The sequence below is a fragment of the Erythrolamprus reginae genome, chromosome 4, assembly GCF_031021105.1.
Source record: "Erythrolamprus reginae isolate rEryReg1 chromosome 4, rEryReg1.hap1, whole genome shotgun sequence".
In the NCBI taxonomy this organism is placed as follows: Eukaryota; Metazoa; Chordata; class Lepidosauria; order Squamata; family Dipsadidae; genus Erythrolamprus; species Erythrolamprus reginae.
In genome coordinates this window covers 40,567,038-40,584,979 of record NC_091953.1, presented here as the reverse complement: position 1 = coordinate 40,584,979, position 17,942 = coordinate 40,567,038, and the positions used below count along the sequence as shown (strand labels likewise).

At 37.7% G+C, this 17,942-nt stretch overlaps 2 protein-coding genes across 2 annotated transcripts in view; one reads left to right on the top strand and one right to left on the bottom strand.

The window, feature by feature from the left end:
- TRAT1 (T cell receptor associated transmembrane adaptor 1) overlaps window positions 1–315 on the bottom strand; it is a 99,763-nt gene extending 99,448 nt beyond the window's left edge. The window contains exon 1 of the mRNA XM_070751723.1: window positions 276–315. The gene's annotated coding sequence lies outside the window, so the exon portion shown is untranslated. The remainder of the gene's footprint in view (window positions 1–275) is intronic.
- Window positions 316–4,271: 3,956 nt separating this feature from the next.
- The window catches only part of CIP2A (cellular inhibitor of PP2A), a 39,978-nt gene continuing 26,307 nt past the window's right edge, over window positions 4,272–17,942 (top strand). The window contains exons 1-7 of the mRNA XM_070750103.1: window positions 4,272–4,733; window positions 8,502–8,649; window positions 10,072–10,184; window positions 11,977–12,071; window positions 14,946–15,042; window positions 15,866–15,988; window positions 17,276–17,421. Coding sequence (XP_070606204.1) covers window positions 4,632–4,733; window positions 8,502–8,649; window positions 10,072–10,184; window positions 11,977–12,071; window positions 14,946–15,042; window positions 15,866–15,988; window positions 17,276–17,421 — 824 coding nt within the window. The 5' untranslated portion in view covers window positions 4,272–4,631. The remainder of the gene's footprint in view (window positions 4,734–8,501; window positions 8,650–10,071; window positions 10,185–11,976; window positions 12,072–14,945; window positions 15,043–15,865; window positions 15,989–17,275; window positions 17,422–17,942) is intronic.

Sequence of the window (17,942 nt, the reverse complement as noted above, 5' to 3'; positions counted from 1 at the left end):
CCCACATACAATTCGCCCCCATCTTCGTGTATGCGCAGAGGCCTTACTGACACCTGGGACGGTGAAAAAACGGGCAAACCAGAAGTTCAGAAAAATGGACTTCTGGTTTGCCCTTTGTTGTTAGATGATAAGGAGTAAGTTGTGCTACTCTTAAGTTACAAAGGATATATAGAGAAAACATGTGGAAGTAGAAGATATCCAGCTAATAACCCAGAGATATGAGTAAGATTACATATAACAAGACCAGATAGCTTGAGTATATAGATATTATTTACCTTTATCAAATATCATAGTCAGTAACAATCCTAGTCATTCAGAAATACATCAATCAATCCTTTCAATACATGTACATATACAAACCAACATGAGAACACATAGTTCTTACTACACACAGTAGTTCTTACAAGAGAGATGCTGCTGGCTTCCTCTTATGGCTTATTGCATTACCAGCTCTTAAAGCAACAATGTACTAAACCATTCAATATACATTGCTGGTTTGCTTTACATATTGTAACACCCAACTAGTTATACACATAGCATTAACATTTGTGCTATTTTTCACACTCCAGAGCCTTCTGAAGCCACGGAGTGTGAAAACAGCACAATTGGCAAACCACAAGTCCATTTTTCTGAACTTCTGGTTTTCCCATTGGGTGGTGTTTTGCACTCCAGGGCTGCAGGGAAGCTTCCCTGAAGCATCCGAAGGGTGCAATGGCCTTCCCCCAGGCCAAAAATTAGCTGGCTAGCACGCGCATGTGTGTTGGAACTGACATAAGGCAATGCCTTGCATGCCTTCCGATATGGCTCCACATGCCACCTGTGGCACAGGTGCCATAGGTTCGTCATCATGGGCTTATACTATCAAGTTCTTCCTACTGTTAATTGAATTATTTTTCTTAGAAGTGCAAACCATTGCATCAAATCTTTAATTTTAGAAGAATATAAAACAAAATAATGTATTTTAGCATGTTTCATACTATCCTATCTTAATTGTTTTCTTGTGTGTTTAAATCTTTTCTCATGGGACTTGATCTCTAAGCGCCCTACTTCACCTAATATGCAATAGAATAGAGAACATACTATGCTATTGTTATATCACTTCCATTTCAAATAACTAGTGATCTATGGTGATGATAACATTTAGCTAAGTATATTTTTGATTGGTTTTAAGTTATTTTGATTGTTTTTCCATTTATTTAAGGTCTATGTATATAAAAAGACAGAAGCCTCTTGAAAATAATTATAATTTCCATTACATGGGATTTAACACTTTCATATTGGTTAATAGTATCAGCCAGCAAGTAAGGTTTTTGTAAATAATCTTGTCACAGGAAATAACAGCAGAAACATTTGCATCTTTATTCTATTAAAAAATGTCATTAATGTATGAAAAAAATGATACTTATGCATATAATAAAATATATACATGGAATTTGTTAAATAGTTACTATGTCTGCAAGTAAACCTAATTTTTTTCTAAAATAACAAATATTTTGGAACCATCAGTAAAAAATGCCACACATCTACAACTGCCCTGAGCAGATATCATCTTGAACTTACCATTTAATTAAATTGTGAGAGGGGATTCAATTAACTCATCATATAATCTATTTGTCCAGGAATTACTAACTCTCTTAGATGAGACAGAGAATTCATATGAGAAAGTGACCTCTGTTGTTTTAATTCATGGCCACAAATGGGAAGAAGGGATATCAAGTGGGTTAGAAATATTTATTTATTTATTGGTCGGATTCCTATGCTGCCCTTCTCCGCAGACTTAGAGTGGCTCACAACAATAGCAATACTATAATGCAGTGCTGTCGAAATCCTGGGCAACTGGCCGGATATGTCATGCGCTCCCCATGCCCATGTCCAGTTTAGGAAAAGGGGGGGAAAGTCCCGACATGTCATGTGATGCCACCGTGAAGATGTCAGTTGGACATCCTAATATGGTGGATGATATAAACGGATTCTAAATGCTGGCAAGATAAAATCTTTTTGGATGGATAGTTCCAGGTTATAGATCCTAAACAGCTTAATTGTTCTAAATGAAGAAACTTCAGAAACAACAACTCTCTTAAAAAGTGCTATTGCTAACATGTTGTAAGCGGTCCTGAGTCTAAGGAGAAGGCTGGCATAAAAATCAAATAAATAAATAAATAACATATCAACACCATGCAGAAATGACCACCTATCATTCAATAAACTATTGAATACCATGGACTCTACATCAATATATCATTTGTGTGGAAAATATAAACACAAGATAAATGCACCACTGTGCCTACCATCCCTGTCCTACTGTCCTATTTTATCGTTACTTTTTTTAACTTATATTGTTTATACAAACTATTACTATCCTATACATGTTTTACAAATAAATAAATAAAATAAATAAAAAGAAGTTCCAATAAGATTGTTACCTGCCTGAGCAGGGGGTTGGACTAGAAGATAACCCTTCCAACGCTGCTATTCTGTTAATTTTAAATCTCACTGATAAATTACCAGTATAATTTGGTAAATTACCATACAGTAATGTTTCTGGTCACAGAAAACTGCATCAGCAAAACCATGCAACCAGTGCAGCTTAGCAATGCTGAATTTCTGCTGTTTTATAAAGCCATGGATCTTTTGGTGGGTTGTATGATGTTGAAGACCTATCTATGTCACCTGGCATGGGGGGAATAACCACCACCTTTTTTCCTGACTGTAATACATGAGAATGGTGTGATTGTGCAGTAACAATTATTTTTAATATTTATGGGTTTTAAATTTTGTTTGTTATCTAACATTGGATTTGTACTGTGTATTATATTGTTGTTGTGAGCCACCCCGAGTCTTCAGAGAGGGGCGGCATGCAAATCTAATAATCTTAATCTATTTATTAATTTATTTTATCTGTTTTGTCAAGTACATATTGGTGGTATACAAAGATCTAACAATATTTATATACATGATACTAGTAAAAGAGAAACATTAGGATGGGATGGAAGGCACGCTGGTGCACATATGCATGCCCCTCTTGGGAATCAGAAGAGGTCAACAATGGATACTCTAAGGGTAAAGTTTTGGGAGTTAGGTGATGATACTACAATCAGGTAGTGAGTTCCATGCATAAACTACTCAGTTACTAAAGTCGTATTTCATGCAATTGAATTTAGAGCGGTTTACTTTAAGTTTGTATCTGTAAAATAAAGGGAACACTCAAATAACACATCCAAGATTTGAATGAATGAAATATTATCATTGAAAATTTCATTTGCACATCTATTCCATTTGCACAACAGCTTGTGAAATTGATTTGTCAATCAATGTTGCTTCCTAAGTGGACAGTTTGATTTCACAGAAGTTTGACTTACTTGCAACTAGTAAAAATGAAGAACATTAAGGACAGGGGACAGAAGGCACGGTGGTGCACTTATGCACACCGCTTACAGACCTCTTAGGAATTGGGAGAGGTCAATAGTGGATTGTCTAAGGGTAAAGTTTTGGGGGTTAGGAGATGATACTACAGAGTCTGGTAGTGAGATCCATGCATCAACTACTCAGTTACTGAAGTCATATTTCCTGCAGTCAAGTTTGGAGCGGTTTACATTAAGTTTGTATCTGTTGTGTGCTCGTTTGTTATTATGATTGAAGCTGAAGTAGTCGTTGACAGGAAGGACCTTGTATTCTATGTATACTGCTCAAAAAAATAAAGGGAACACTCCAATAACACATCCTAGATCTGTATGAATGAAATATTCATTGAATATTTCATTTGCACAACAGCATGTGAAATTGATTGTCAATCAGTGTTGCTTCCTAAGTGGACAGTTTGATTTCACAGAAGTTTGATTTACTTGGAGTTATATTCTGTTGTTTAAGTGTTTCCTTTATTTTTTTGAGCAGTGTATTTTTATGAATTGTCAAAGCATTTTTAGACACAAAGCATGACCGGACTATTTCCGGATGAGAATAGAAATTGAAGACTAACTCCCTCCCTCTCTCTATTCAATCCTCGATGAAAACCCGTGTCACTTTGCCTTAAGGTAGATTTAACTCGAGGGAAACTCAGAGCAAAACGAGGTCAAAGGCACCGCAGCCCTTTCCTTCTGAAACCGAGAGTAGACTTCTACAAATTCAGTCTGGATTTCCCCTCCTCCTATTTTTTCCTACTTGTAATCTACAAACGCCTTGTCTAATCAGCCCTCCCTGCAAAGCTTTGCCTCAAACCCCTCCTCTCGATCACGCTTTGAGAAACGGACGCGGTTTTCTGTCTGACTTCTGTGGGTTTTTCGTGGACGGAAGTTTAGGACCAGCCGTTGATGGAAAGCAAAAAATAACCACCCCACAGACTCGCCTCAGCTAACGTTTGGCCGTATTTCACAGCCGCTGTAGAGGATGAATGCGGTTGCGCTCCGAGGCCGAGGCGGACAGAACCTCACAGTCAAGATTGTTCTCGCTGGTTCCCAGCATGCAAACGAGTTTCCTAGAGCGGCGGAGACTTCCGCCCAAGTCCGAAGGCTTTCCTTCCACTTGGAGCAATAAGGGCAAAATGGCGGCCAGGGCGCCAAATACAAATTTTTGAATCTTGCGAGGCGAGGGCTGCCGACGCTGTCTCCTGTACCGACTTTACGGGCGGTGAGGCCATGGACGCCTCGGCCTCTATGAAATCTCTGCTCCTGGCCGCTTCTCAGTACCGAAGTGCCCGCACCCAGTCCAACGCAGCGCTGCTCCAGCGGAGTTTGGAGGTGAGATAGATCGTCTGGTTCGAAGCTTCTTTTCTTTTTTTCCTCCTTTGCACGTTCGGATATTTTGTACTGGAAACAGGTAGAGAAGGAAGGCGCGTTCAAATATACTGGTTCGCTGCTGCCTCGGCACTGCCGAAGCTTTTCAGTGACAATTCGCCCAGTGCTGCCTGGTTTTCGCGAACTGTTGAAAGTTATGCAGAAGGTCCATATAGAAACGGTTAAAGGCGAATACGTTATGTCCGGATCGCTTCAGTAATCATTGAAGCACTGCATATAGGATGCCGTTTTCGACTGATCCTCGGCCCTTTATGTAGGCAGCCCTCTGCATTATTTTGTTTTGGCTGGGGCACATGTCAGCCCCTACCGGAATAGGCAAAGAAGCCACCACCCGCCCCAAATCCGTTTGGGGATATGGCCCTGCTCTGCGGCCGTTGGCCTGTTAGGACTACTGTATTGTCATTCATGCATCCGAGCCACAGCCACTATATTTATCTTTTGACCATAGGGAAGTCCCCTTGTGCCAGAACTGCCAACTTTTAATGATTACTTCATCTTCAACCGCAGCAATACACGAGCACCTAATAGATTCAAACTAAATGTAAACCGCTCTAAACTCGACTGCAAAAAAAAATGACTTCAGCAATAGAGTGATCAATGCATGGAATGCACTACCTGACTGTGGTTTCTTCCCCAAACCCCAAAAACTTTAACATTAGATTGTCTACAGTTGACCTCTCTCTGTTTCTAAGAGGTCTGTAAGAGGCATGCATAAGTGTCACATTGTGCCTACCCTCTCTATCCTATTGTATTACTATCCTCTGTTATCATTACTTTTTACTTATGTTTATACAAACTACTATGTATATACAGTATGTTTGACAAATAAAATATAAATAAATAAACAAACCCATGAAGAGGATTGAAGAACCCATGAAAGTGGGAAAGCGGGAGCTATGACTAGTGTTCTGCCATCAAAAAAGACCCCTTCCTCCCTAGTAACTGAAAAATTTCTTTTCCCTGCTGAAGGAGAATGGAATAGAAGTGGCTCTTTAGTCTCTGTGTCTCCACTATAAGGTTATGGGATCTTCCCTGCAGGAATGCCAGCTGCATACCCACCAAGTGCAGGCTTTGTCAAGTCCCTTATTCAGACCAGTAGCATACCAATCCAACTCACAGGATTGAAAATAGGAGATAGGAATATTAGGTATGTTTTCCACCTTGAGAGACCGGTATAAAAATAAATACAAAGGCAAGGTAAAATTTTAATAATAATAATGCTTGGATTTAAGCCAGGGAAATGAAGATGGGTTATGGAGTCTCTGAAACTAGATACATTTAGTGCATGCAATACTTGCCATAGAATAAGGAAACAGTTCTTTGTGATTTATTTAATACCCTTGTTCAAAGATTGCAATCCGAAGGATTGATGTCTCACCTATGAGATAAGACTGATAAGTTCATCTGTTCACTTTTAGCTATGCCTTGTAAACATTTGAGTGAAAATTCCCTTAGGATTACTCCCTATTCTGCCTGAAAGAGCAAAAATGGATGGGGATAAATTATTTCAAAACACAGCTTAGAATACAATAGAATTTTTTATTGGTCAAGTGTGATTGAACACACAAGGAATTTGTCATTGATGCATATGCTCTCAGTGTACATAAAAGAAAAGATATGTTTGTCAAGAATCATGAGGTACAACACTTAATAATTGTCATAGGGTACAAATAAGCAATGAGGAAATAATATAAATTGTAAGGATACAAGCAACAAGTTATAGTCATAAATGGGAGGAAATGGGTGATAGGAACAATGAGAAGTCTAATAGTAATAGTAATGCTGCCTTACTGAATAATTTGACAGTGGTGAGGAAATTATTTGTTTAGCAGAGTGATGGCGTTCGGGAAAACACTTCTTGTGTCTAGTTGTCTTGATGTGCAGTGCTCTATAGCATCATTTTGAGGGTAAGAGTTGAAACGATATATGTCCAGGGTGCAAAGGATCAGTGTTTATATAGGTATGTGTTTAAACAATATCTCTTGATAAGATGTTTTTGTTGGGGTTTATGTCATACCACGAGTGGGGGAAGAGAAACAGATCAACCACTAACTGGTTGCAGTAGTGGTCGGACTCTGCAATCTGCACCTGTGACAGCAGTGGGATAGCGGGTTATATGTTACTTTCTTTCCTCCATCTAATAAGAAGTAACCCTGTTGAAACTGACCTGTTACTTCCGTGGGAAAGGTGACAACACCCATTTCCCCTCGTCTCTTATCCACTTTGCTAATGCTTGCTACCCATTGCAAAAGAAATAAGAACAGAGAAAAAAAATCCTCTCGTTTCTGTTTTGCTTCTCATACTATGAGTTTTGTGAGAAAGAAGGAGAAAATGAGAAAATAGTGTCTTGTTACCACTTGTTGAATCACAATTATGTTACCTCCAGCAGCTAGCATAAAGGGAGATGATTTCCCATGTAGCTTTCTTCTACCACAGGTTTCCACTGTCAATGCAGAGCTACAAGGTGACAGTTATACATAACCTAATTTGTTAATAAACTGATATTAGTCCAGTGGGATACAGGTATCTTTAGTACAGAGCTTTTTTTGCAAGTTCTGTTTTCTATAGTTGCTGGATAGTTGAAAATTTCTTAAAATATGTAATGATGAGACCTTTATATATAAAGTTAATATACCAGTCATTGGTAAATCAAACAAAAGTAGTGTCACAAGTTGACTTGTGGTGAATTCATAGACATACTCTTACATTTTTTATGAGCAACTACATAGGTTTGATATATACGGTATATACAGTGATCCCCCGAGTTTCGCGATCTCGATCTTTGCGAAATGCTATACAGTATCGCGATTTTTCCACCCGATGACGTCACTCCCTTCCTTTCTCATCTTTCTTTCTCTCTCTCTTTCTCTATCTTGCTTCTTCCTCTCTCACACTCTCTTCCTCCCTCTCTCATCTCTTTCTTTCCTTCTCTCTCTTTCTCTATCTCTCCCCCTCTTGCTCTCGAGCGGCGGGCGGCACCCAGGGAAGGTTCCTTTGGCCGCCCAGCAGCTGATCTGCTCGGCAGCGCAGTAGCAGCGAGGAGCCGAAGATGGGGTTTCCCCTTTGCGTGGGCAACGGGGAAACCCCATCTTCGGCTCCTCGCTGCTACTGCGCTGCCGAGCAGATCAGCTGCTGGGCGGCCAAAGGAACCTTCCCTGGGTCTTCAACTCCCAGAGCGGCGTACAAGCGGCGGGCGTACAAGCGGCGTACAAGCGGCGGGCGGACAAGAAAAGCGGCGGGTGGACAAGCGGCGGCCGGACAAGAAAAGCGGCGGCCGGACAAGAAAAGCGGCGGCCGGACAAGCGGCGGACAAGCGGCGGACAAGCTGAAAAGCGCCGGACAAGCGGGCAGGCAGGCGGCTCCTCAGCTGCTGGGTCTTCCCAGGTGTGGAAGTAAAAACACCATCTGCGCATGCGCGGCCATGAAAAAAGGGGCGCGCATGCGCAGATGGTGTTTTTACTTCCGTACCACTACATCCCGAAAAATCGATTATTGCGAGGGGTCTTCGAACGGAACCCTCGCGATAATCGGGGGATCACTGTATATACCTGGCTCACACACAGAAGGTTCTGTCACTAGAATAATTTCTATTAATTTTATTAGGAAAAGGCAAGATTTTCTGTTAAGGTCATTACTTATATTTATACTGTATCTTCCATTAGTTTAGAAGTTTTAATTGTCTTTTTTTAGCACCTGTCTTTTGTTTTTCAGGTTATCTCAGGATTGAAGTTGACAAATTTTTTTGCATCCAACCATATTTTACCAAGTGAATGCCTCAATTGCTTAGTAGAACTTATTGAGGACCCAAATCTAAGTCCTCCATTAGCCTTTAATGTAGTAGGATTGCTTTCTCAGTTAGGTAAGTTTTAAACGTATTTGACTTGCACATATAAATTATTTTATAGCTGGGAATATATGTGACATAATCTTATTGGTGGCTCCGATTTTTTCTTTTATAAATATGCTGTGTGTCCTATTAAGCTTAAGGAGTTCACTTGATATTAGAATCACACTTTCTTGAATGAGGATTTTTTAAAAAAATATTGCAAGCGTTTAATTTGTGTAAAAATAATAATAAAAAATAAAAATAGTGATAACTAGCATAAAATACACTATTTTTGACATATTCTGTACAACCTCATTTATTTCTCTGCTGATATGATAAATTTGGGAATATGTAAGCAAGAAATGATTATGACACTTTCATCAGAAATGAATTATCTCCAAAATATAAAATCTGAGATAGAAAAACAGCTGAATTGTTTTCAGTTTGCTAAATTTAGTGAGGTTGTATTTTGAATATATGCATACAGATAGTCTTTGACATACGACCACAATTGTGACTGGATGTTCTGTCACTAAGTGATGTGATTAAGTGAGTTGTGCCTGATTTTATTAACTTTTTTGCTTAGTTGTTAACCTAATACAGTTTCCCCCATTGACTTTGTTTGTTGGAAGTGCTCTGGGAAGGTGCAATCATATGATTTCAGGATTCTGCTAGGTCCATAAATACATACCAGTTGCAAGTGCCTAAATTTTGATAATATAATCATGGAGATGCTGTGTCAGTTGTAAGTTTCTTCAACACTCCGTGGCTTGCATTGGCTGCCGATCAGTTTCCGGTCACAATTCAAAGTGTTGGTCATGACCTTTAGAGCCCTACATGGCATTGGACCAGATTACCTCCGGAACCGCCTGCTACTGCACAAATCCCAGCGACCGATAAGGTCCAACAGAGTTGGCCCCAGCCCTCTGGAACCAACTCCTCCCGGAGATTAGAACTTCCCCCACCCTCCCTGTCTTTCGTAAACTACTCAAGACACACAGGCATGGGGGAGTTGAGATATTCCTTCCCCCTAGGCCATTACAAGTTATGCATGGTATGTTTGGTTTTATAATAAGGGTTTTTAGTTGTTTTATTATTGGATTGTTACATGCTGTTTTTTATCATTGTTGTTAGCCGCCCTGAGTCTACGGAGAGGGGCGGCATACAAATCCAATAAATAAATAAATAAATAAATAAGTGTGAGTACTGATTTTAAGACATCTTTTCTACACTATCCTAATTTTAAATGGTCATTAAACAATTGGTCATATGTCAAGGACTACTTATATATGCAATGGTTAGGGTTAAGATGTAACTGGTTGAGGAAAAGTTTTTTAAAGATAGATTTTGTGGAGGCTTATCATTTCTGAAAGATTTTCTTTTTTTTTTTCATTTTTTCTGAATATACTTCTTACAGTGTTAATGATACATTTATTGTATATATGTTACTTACAGTTCTAGATAATGAAACCAGAGAAGCCCTTCAGAATGCTTACAATCTGTGTAGTGCCCTTGCAAGTGTAATTCTTCGAAGTTCTACAAATCCTATTGACCCAGTAATATTGCAAGTAAGAAAATGTAATGCTTTATATGTAAGAAATTATTTTAATAACATTTATTTATTGTTGTTTGTTTATTTATTTTGTGGCATTTAAAGTATTGGCAGCCAATGATCTTTTATGTAGGTTGTTGCCAGATCCTGTCTCCTTCGCATTCAGACTATGCTGAAATAAAAATACTAGAAAGATCAGAATAATGTATATTAGTATTTACACAATTTCTATCAGAAATATAATTTTTAATTGATATAATTTATAAGCACAATTATATTTGCTTCTTATATTTTTAACTAAAAACTGCTACATCCAATCCAATAAATATATATTATGGCCTTTAGGTCAGAGAGAGCATCAATAAAATGCATTGATCTATAATTATTATTAACAAACTTTAAAAATATATAAATTAAATTAAATGATATGAAATAGATTATTATAGAACTGTAGTATATTTAGCAATGGCAATCACCAAAACATGTGCTAAACCTAACTATAAATAGGACAGTATATAGGTATGACAACTAATAATAGCACAAAATTGGGCAACCTGGAAAATATGAGAGTTTTAATCAGATAGAAGCAATGACAGATAAACATATCCTCTACCAGATTCCTCCCCCCCCCCTTTTAAAGGGATAAATATATATCTTTTGAGATTACCAGTACAGCAGAGGAGGAAATGGCTTAATACTAATAGAATCAAATTCACATAGGCATAATGTTGCTGAAAAGGAATGTGTTATACATAAAACTGCAGAACTGCCCACAATCTGGTCAAGATGAAAGCCCGATGTAATTTCAGAATTCAGACCAGCTTGAAGAGAGAGAAGATGATGGCCCATGCCCATTTAAGAAGAATTGAAGGTATAATTAGGATTAGATACCAGGCTTAAACTGATGTGAAAATAATTATTCCAGATACATTATTTTAAGATAACTCCTGACATTTTCAACTCTAATGGATATAGGCTTTAAAAGGGTCAAAACAATCTTAAGGACTGGACTTTGCTAATAGCTTTTGTTAGCCAAGTTGATTTAAAACAATCTCTAAGAACCAATCAAGCCAGATCCATAGAAGAAAAGAAATTAATTTTAATTAGCAGTTAAGAAATAAGACACAGCACCCACCATAACCATATCTGCCTATAATCTTGATGCATTTTGGAACTGTGAATATTCTTCTTATAAATTTGGCTGGACAGTGTACAAGATACTAAATTGTAAAAAAATGTAAATTTAATAAAGAAGCCAAGAGATGACCTGAACCAAGAAAAACATTGAAAGCTGGAAGAATAAAATGTTCTCCTATTTGAGTAGAAAAATTTTATGACAACTCTGGACCTCTGTTGGGTTACACTTGTCCAATAAAAGAAATGCATGCTTTATCAGCTATGTCATAAAGTTTTATATTAATTGAGATGTGAAATTTCTAAGCATTACTCAGATCACCATTTTATTAACCAAACCGGTTGAGAAAAAACAAATGGATTTATCAAGCAAGAATATTTGATCTGAGTTTTAGTTTTTGTAATGTTGACATTGCCCTCTGAGAAATGAATTTCATATTTATTTAGGTTTTGTTTAAATAAAGTAATTTTTTTTAAAAAGTAATCAGTAGGTTATAATTTTAATACCATTTCAATTGAATTATTTTGATATACTGATCACAATTTTAAGACACTTGGACATTTATAACAATTACAAACAATAATAGGATAATATATTATTTGATTATGCATTAAAAATAAATACATTTAAGGCAAATAGTTACATTTTCATTGATTTCCTTTTTATTTAACAGAGTCTTCAACTGCTTCAGAAATTGACCTACAATGCAAGAATATTGCAAGCCAGTGCTAATATTGAAGACTTAATTTCTTTCCTAATGCTTCGCATGTAAGTTTCTTAAATGCAATAGTTAACTAAATCTGCAGTTGTAGGTACATTTATATTTCAGTTCAGTTATTCTGTCTACTTTAACTCTATGCAGCCTTGAGATGCATGGAAATATGCGACAACTGGGTTTAAATTTGGAGGCATATTGGACTGTTTTCTATAAGTTTAAACTAGGCTTTCTAGTTGGAGATGTTCCTGCTACACTAATGATGGAAAGGGAAGACACTTTACCCTTGTACTGTATATTAATCCCTGCTTTCCTTTGAGCATTCCTCATGGTTACCATCAGTGTGGTCTATCACATTTGAAGTTTTTGAACATACAAAGCTTACCCTAAAGCATTAGAATAATACTTGATTGCTAAAATTCTTGCCATTCCTACCAAGCAAGTGGATTTCAAGAGGTGGGTTATCTTAAACTTCACCATATGTCCCCTAGATATTTTATTATAGGGATTTCCTATTGCAAATGTGCTGCTGGATTTAAAATTTGTTGAAAAAGTAGAAGTTGAAGAAACTTGGATGAGAAGCGAAACATCTTCAAAGAAAAACAAAGTCCAGTTGTCTCTTGAAAAAACACCTTTGTGACAATCATGACTTGGATGACTGAGACATCCATAGACAAATTCTGAGAAGGTTTTGAGTCTCTACAAGTTATGAGACGGTGCCACAGGAATGTCCCACTTTTTGTTTGGTCAGCTGCTTCTGCATAACATAATAGGATAACCCAAACAGTTATCCTATAGAATATACAATAGGAACAAGCTGTCCTTAACATTATTATAAGCAACCTATGGTTATTGTAGAAGTGGTTTGTCCTGAACGTTTAGTAGAAGAGATCGGCTAGTATTCAATGCATCCAAGTATCTTTCATAGTGAGGTGGTATTTATGAGAATATGGCCAGCATTCACAAGTAGTTTTAGCACTTTATCATTGATCACATAACTAGGCCAGTGATAGCGAACCTAGTTATTTATTTATTTATTTATTTATTTTATTTTATTAGATTTGTATGCCGCCTCTCTCCGTAGACTCGGGGCGACTCACAACAATAATAACACAATATATAACAAATCTAATAATTAAAAGTCACTAAAAACCCCTTATTAAAAAGAAAACATACACACAAACATACTATGCATAAACTGTATAGGCCCGGGGGAGATGTCTCAGTTCCCCCATGCCTGGCGGCAGAGGTGGGTTTTTAGAAGTTTACGAAAGACAAGGAGGGTGGGGGCAATTCTAATCTCGGGGGGGGGGCTGATTCCAGAGGGTTGGGGCCGTCACAGAGAAGGCTCTTGCACTGGGTCCCGCCAGACTACACTGTTTAGTCGACGGGACCCGGAGAAGGCCAACTCTGTGGGACCTAACCGGTTGCTGGGATTTGTGTGGCAGAAGGCGGTCTCGGAGATATTTTGACCCGATGCCATGAAGGACTATGGCATGGGTGCTACAGGTAGCACGCTAAGCCATATATGCTGGCACATGAGCCGTTGCCCTAGCTCAGCTCCAATGGGCATGTGCGTGCTGGCCAGCTGATTTTTGACTCGCAAAGAGATTTTGACTTCCAGAGAGCCTCGGGGGGGGGGAGGCTTTTTTCTTCCCCCCGGCTCCAGGGAAGCCTTTGGAGCTTGGGGAGTGTTCTGTTGGGCTCTCTGGTAGAATCCTACCAAAAATTCACAGGTACAAATTTCAGACACACACACGTTTGAAAATTCAAAACAATGTTCTTTATAATGAAAATTCACTTAAACTAAGCCCTCTTTTGGTATAGCAAAGAGCACTGGTCTCCAAACAAACTGGTAATTTATACAAGTCCCTTATCAGTTCTGAGATACTTAGCTTGCAGCTGTGTGGCAATTCACAGTCCTTTCACAAAGTGAAACACACTTTGCTCTGGTTTAGTTTCAAAGCGGGGAAAAAATCAGCACACAAAAGGTCAAAGTCAGTAAAGCAGTTACGAAACACAATGATCAGATAATCCTCCACAATGGCCAAACCCACAGGCTGCTATTTATAGCAGCCTCACTAATTACCACAGCCCCACCCAACCACAGGTGGCCTCATTTTCTTTGATAATAATCTCTCAGTTGTTGTTGCCTATGCATCGCTCTCCACATGCGTGGCTGTATCATTAACTCTTGTTCTGAATCCAAAGAGGAGCTAGATAATTGATCTCCTTCTGAGCTGTCTGCCCCACTCTCCTCCTCCCTGTCACTCATGTCTTCTTGGTCAGAGGAGCCTTCATCATCAGATTCCACGGGGGGGGGGGGGCAAAACAGGCCTGCATCATATGGATGTCTCCCCCACATCCACAGTCCTTGGGGCAGGAGCTGGGCCAGAGCTAACCACAACAGGGAGGGTGAAACACGAGCCTACTGGGCCCACCAGAAGTTGGGAAACAGGCCATTTCTGGCCTCCAGAGGGCTTCCGATGGGCAGGGGAAGCTGTTTTCAGGCATTGAGGTGTGGGTGTGGGCACTCACGCATGCATGATAGCACGTGTGCATACTCTCAGCACCCGAGAAAAAAAATGTTCACCATCACTGCTATAGTAATAGGTAATATCTATAGGTAATCTCTTCTCAACCAGCTGTCAGTTACCTTATTTTTCTTTTTTTATTTATTAATAAAGTTAATATAGTAATTTGAATACATTACATTTTTAAATTTTTCTTTAATCTCGCTTTAACATTTACGTTCAGCTATATAAAGCTTAATAGATACAATATGTATATGCTAAAATTAATGTCTTTGATATTGTAAAGCAAAGTGAATATTTTATGACTAAATAATGATTAACTTGTAAAATCGGTTTATTAGTAAATATTGAATTATATGAAAATATTTAATGACTTTTTAAAACAATATTCAGTCAGTCTTCAGAAGATGAATTAACTATACCATGCCTAGGACTTTTGGCAAATCTTTGTCGACACAATCTCACCGTTCAAACATATATCAAGTCATTGGTAAGAAATTTGCTTTATTAAAGTCTTTTTAAAAAAAAATATTTCCATAATTTAATAATTGGACATCAAAGTACTTTTGGTCCAGTGAAAAGTCATAAAAAATGCTTGCTTAATCTGCAAACTCTTATTTTTGTACAATTTTGATGCTTTTTCTCATTCAATTTCATTGTGCAAAAATAGAGATATTTTATCTAAAGCGATTCTCCTTGTTTCATTCAACTTTTATTCTACTCTGTAGTTCCACTTTAAATGGATCAGATCCATCTTCATTATAATTAAATGGATTGTAGTCATCTGTGATCATATATTTACATACAGTTAACATTTCCTAATACTTTTCCAACTGTGTTTACTTACTTGCTTAAATGATTGAATAAACTAAAATATGTTTTTGTGGTCTGTGAAGATCTATGATTGAAATTGATCCAAGTTTAAATTGTGTTTTTCATAATTAAGAGATTTCAGAATGTTGACCACTACTAATGCTAAAAGAATGAATATGTTTATTGTTATGAATGGTGAATGTTGTATCTTATGACTAAGAAGTCTGTAGGTTTTGTTCCTAAATAAAATTGTTCATATAATTTGCTTAATTAAGTTATCATTTTATAATTATGATGTAAATATAACTGTAATACTGATAGGTAAGTAGCAGTGCAATATATGGTAGCTAACATTTTTAATCATTTCAGATGATTAAAAATATTTCAGATTGTAAGATTTTAAGCAGTACATTTTTCAACTAACAGAAAATTATTGTAGTGCATATAATGCATTGAATTAGGCTGCATATTTTAAAGGATTTTCTTTCTCTTTGTACTAGACAAATGTGAAAGGTTTTTATCGCACTCTGATCAGTTTCTTGGCCCACAGTAGTCTAACAATGGTTGTTTTTGCACTTTCAATATTATCAAGTCTTACATTAAATGAAGAAGTTGGAGAAAAGGTAAGCCTGACTCAATTTAAAAGATGTTTATGCATAGTATTTATATATTCTTTTATTTGCTATAGTTTCTACATCACTTTATTTCCAAATGCTCTGAATAGCTTACTTTAAACATTTTTTAAAAATAATTACAATCTAGTAACAATATCCCTTAACAATAATCCTATCAAGTGCTGCTGTTGATCAGACAATCCAAAGCATTGCATGGCAGAACTTTGGAAAATTCTTTGGAAATCTTGGAGATCTAAATTGTGTGATCTGGTTGGCTGACTAAATAAGTCCTTCTTCCCTAAAGAGTGTCTTGGTATGGGAAATTCTAAAAACACAAGAAAAGGATTTGCCTGTGACAAAGTATTGATATAAATACCCACAATCAGTGGACAGTGATACCTCGTCTTACAAATGGCTCATCATACAAACTTTTCGAGATACAAACCCGGGGTTTAAGATTTTTTTGCCTCTTCTTACAAACTATTTTCACCTTACAAACCCACCACCGCTGCTGGGATGCCCCACCTCCGGACTTCCGTTGCCAGCGAAGCACCCATTTTTGCACTGCTGTGATTCCCCTGAGGCTCCCCTCCATGGGAAACCCCACCTCCAGACTTCTGTGTTTTTGTGATGCTGCAGAGGAATCTCAGCAGCGCAAAAATGGGCGCTTCGCTGGCAACGGAAGTTCGGAGGTGGGGTTTCCCAGCGAGGGGAGCCTCAGTGAAATCGCAGCATCGCAAAAACACAAAGGTCCGGAGGTGGGGTTTTGAGGACTTCGGTGTTTTTGCAATGCTGCAATTTTACTGATGCTCCCTTCGCTGGGAAACCCCAGCTCCGGACTTCCGTTGCCAGCGAAGCGCTTGTTTTTGTGATGCTGGGATTCCCCTGCAGCATCGCAAAAACACAGAAGTCCGGAGGTGGAGTTTCCCATGGAGGGGAGCTTCATGGGAATCCCAGCAGCCCAAAAACAGGCGCTTCGGCTGGCAAAAGGAGTGAATTTTGAGCTTGCACGCATTAATCGCTTTTCCATTGATTCCTATGGGAAACATTGTTTCGTCTTACAAACTTTTCACCTTAACAACCTCATCCTGGAACCAATTAAGTTTGTAAGACAAGGTATCACTGTATATCTCTTATTCTTTAAATAGTCCTGAATTGGACTTGATACGCACAGACTTCTAAGTAAGACAACTTGAAGTTCCACAAGACTTGATAGCCCCTTCTTTCATTGAATGCAACTGACTTGAACTACAGTGTAAAATTCATATGATTGCAAATCATCTTTTTTTTGTTTAGCTGTTTCATTCCAGAAATATTCACCAGACTTTCCAGTTAATATTTAATATCCTTGTGAATGGTGATGGAACACTAACAAGAAAATACTCTGTGGATCTGCTTATGGATCTCCTGAAAAATCCCAAGATTGCAGATTATCTTGCCAAGTAGGCTTTACATAATGAATAATATATTTTTATTTACCTCTAATTATATATAAATACATTTTATATTTCCTGTGAACATTTGTCCTAGTTGGTTCTTACTGAATGCTTTCATTTGCTATATTTTTCTATTTTTTTAAAAAATCTTTGGATCTTAACATATGAATTGAATTCTATAGGACATTAATTCTATAGCTTTAATTTATATTTAATGTCAGGTAATAAGAAATCATTCTCTGTCAGGACTTTTCAATAATCGGGCTAGATCGGGTTAGACTCAGATAGTCTCTTTTAAAATTTTAATTAAAAAAACATTGTGTATTGTGAAATGCACCATTTTGGATATGGGTCTCTTGTTTTAGTAAATAGCTGTAACAGAATGAGCTTTGGTTTAAAAGTTAGGGTCATCCTCCTTTCAGACTTTTTATCTTGCTGATAAGTATCTCAAATATGTTTTATTCTGTTCCATTAACATATTAATGTACAGCTTTGGTTTTCATTTACCAAATTTGAACATGCTTGGT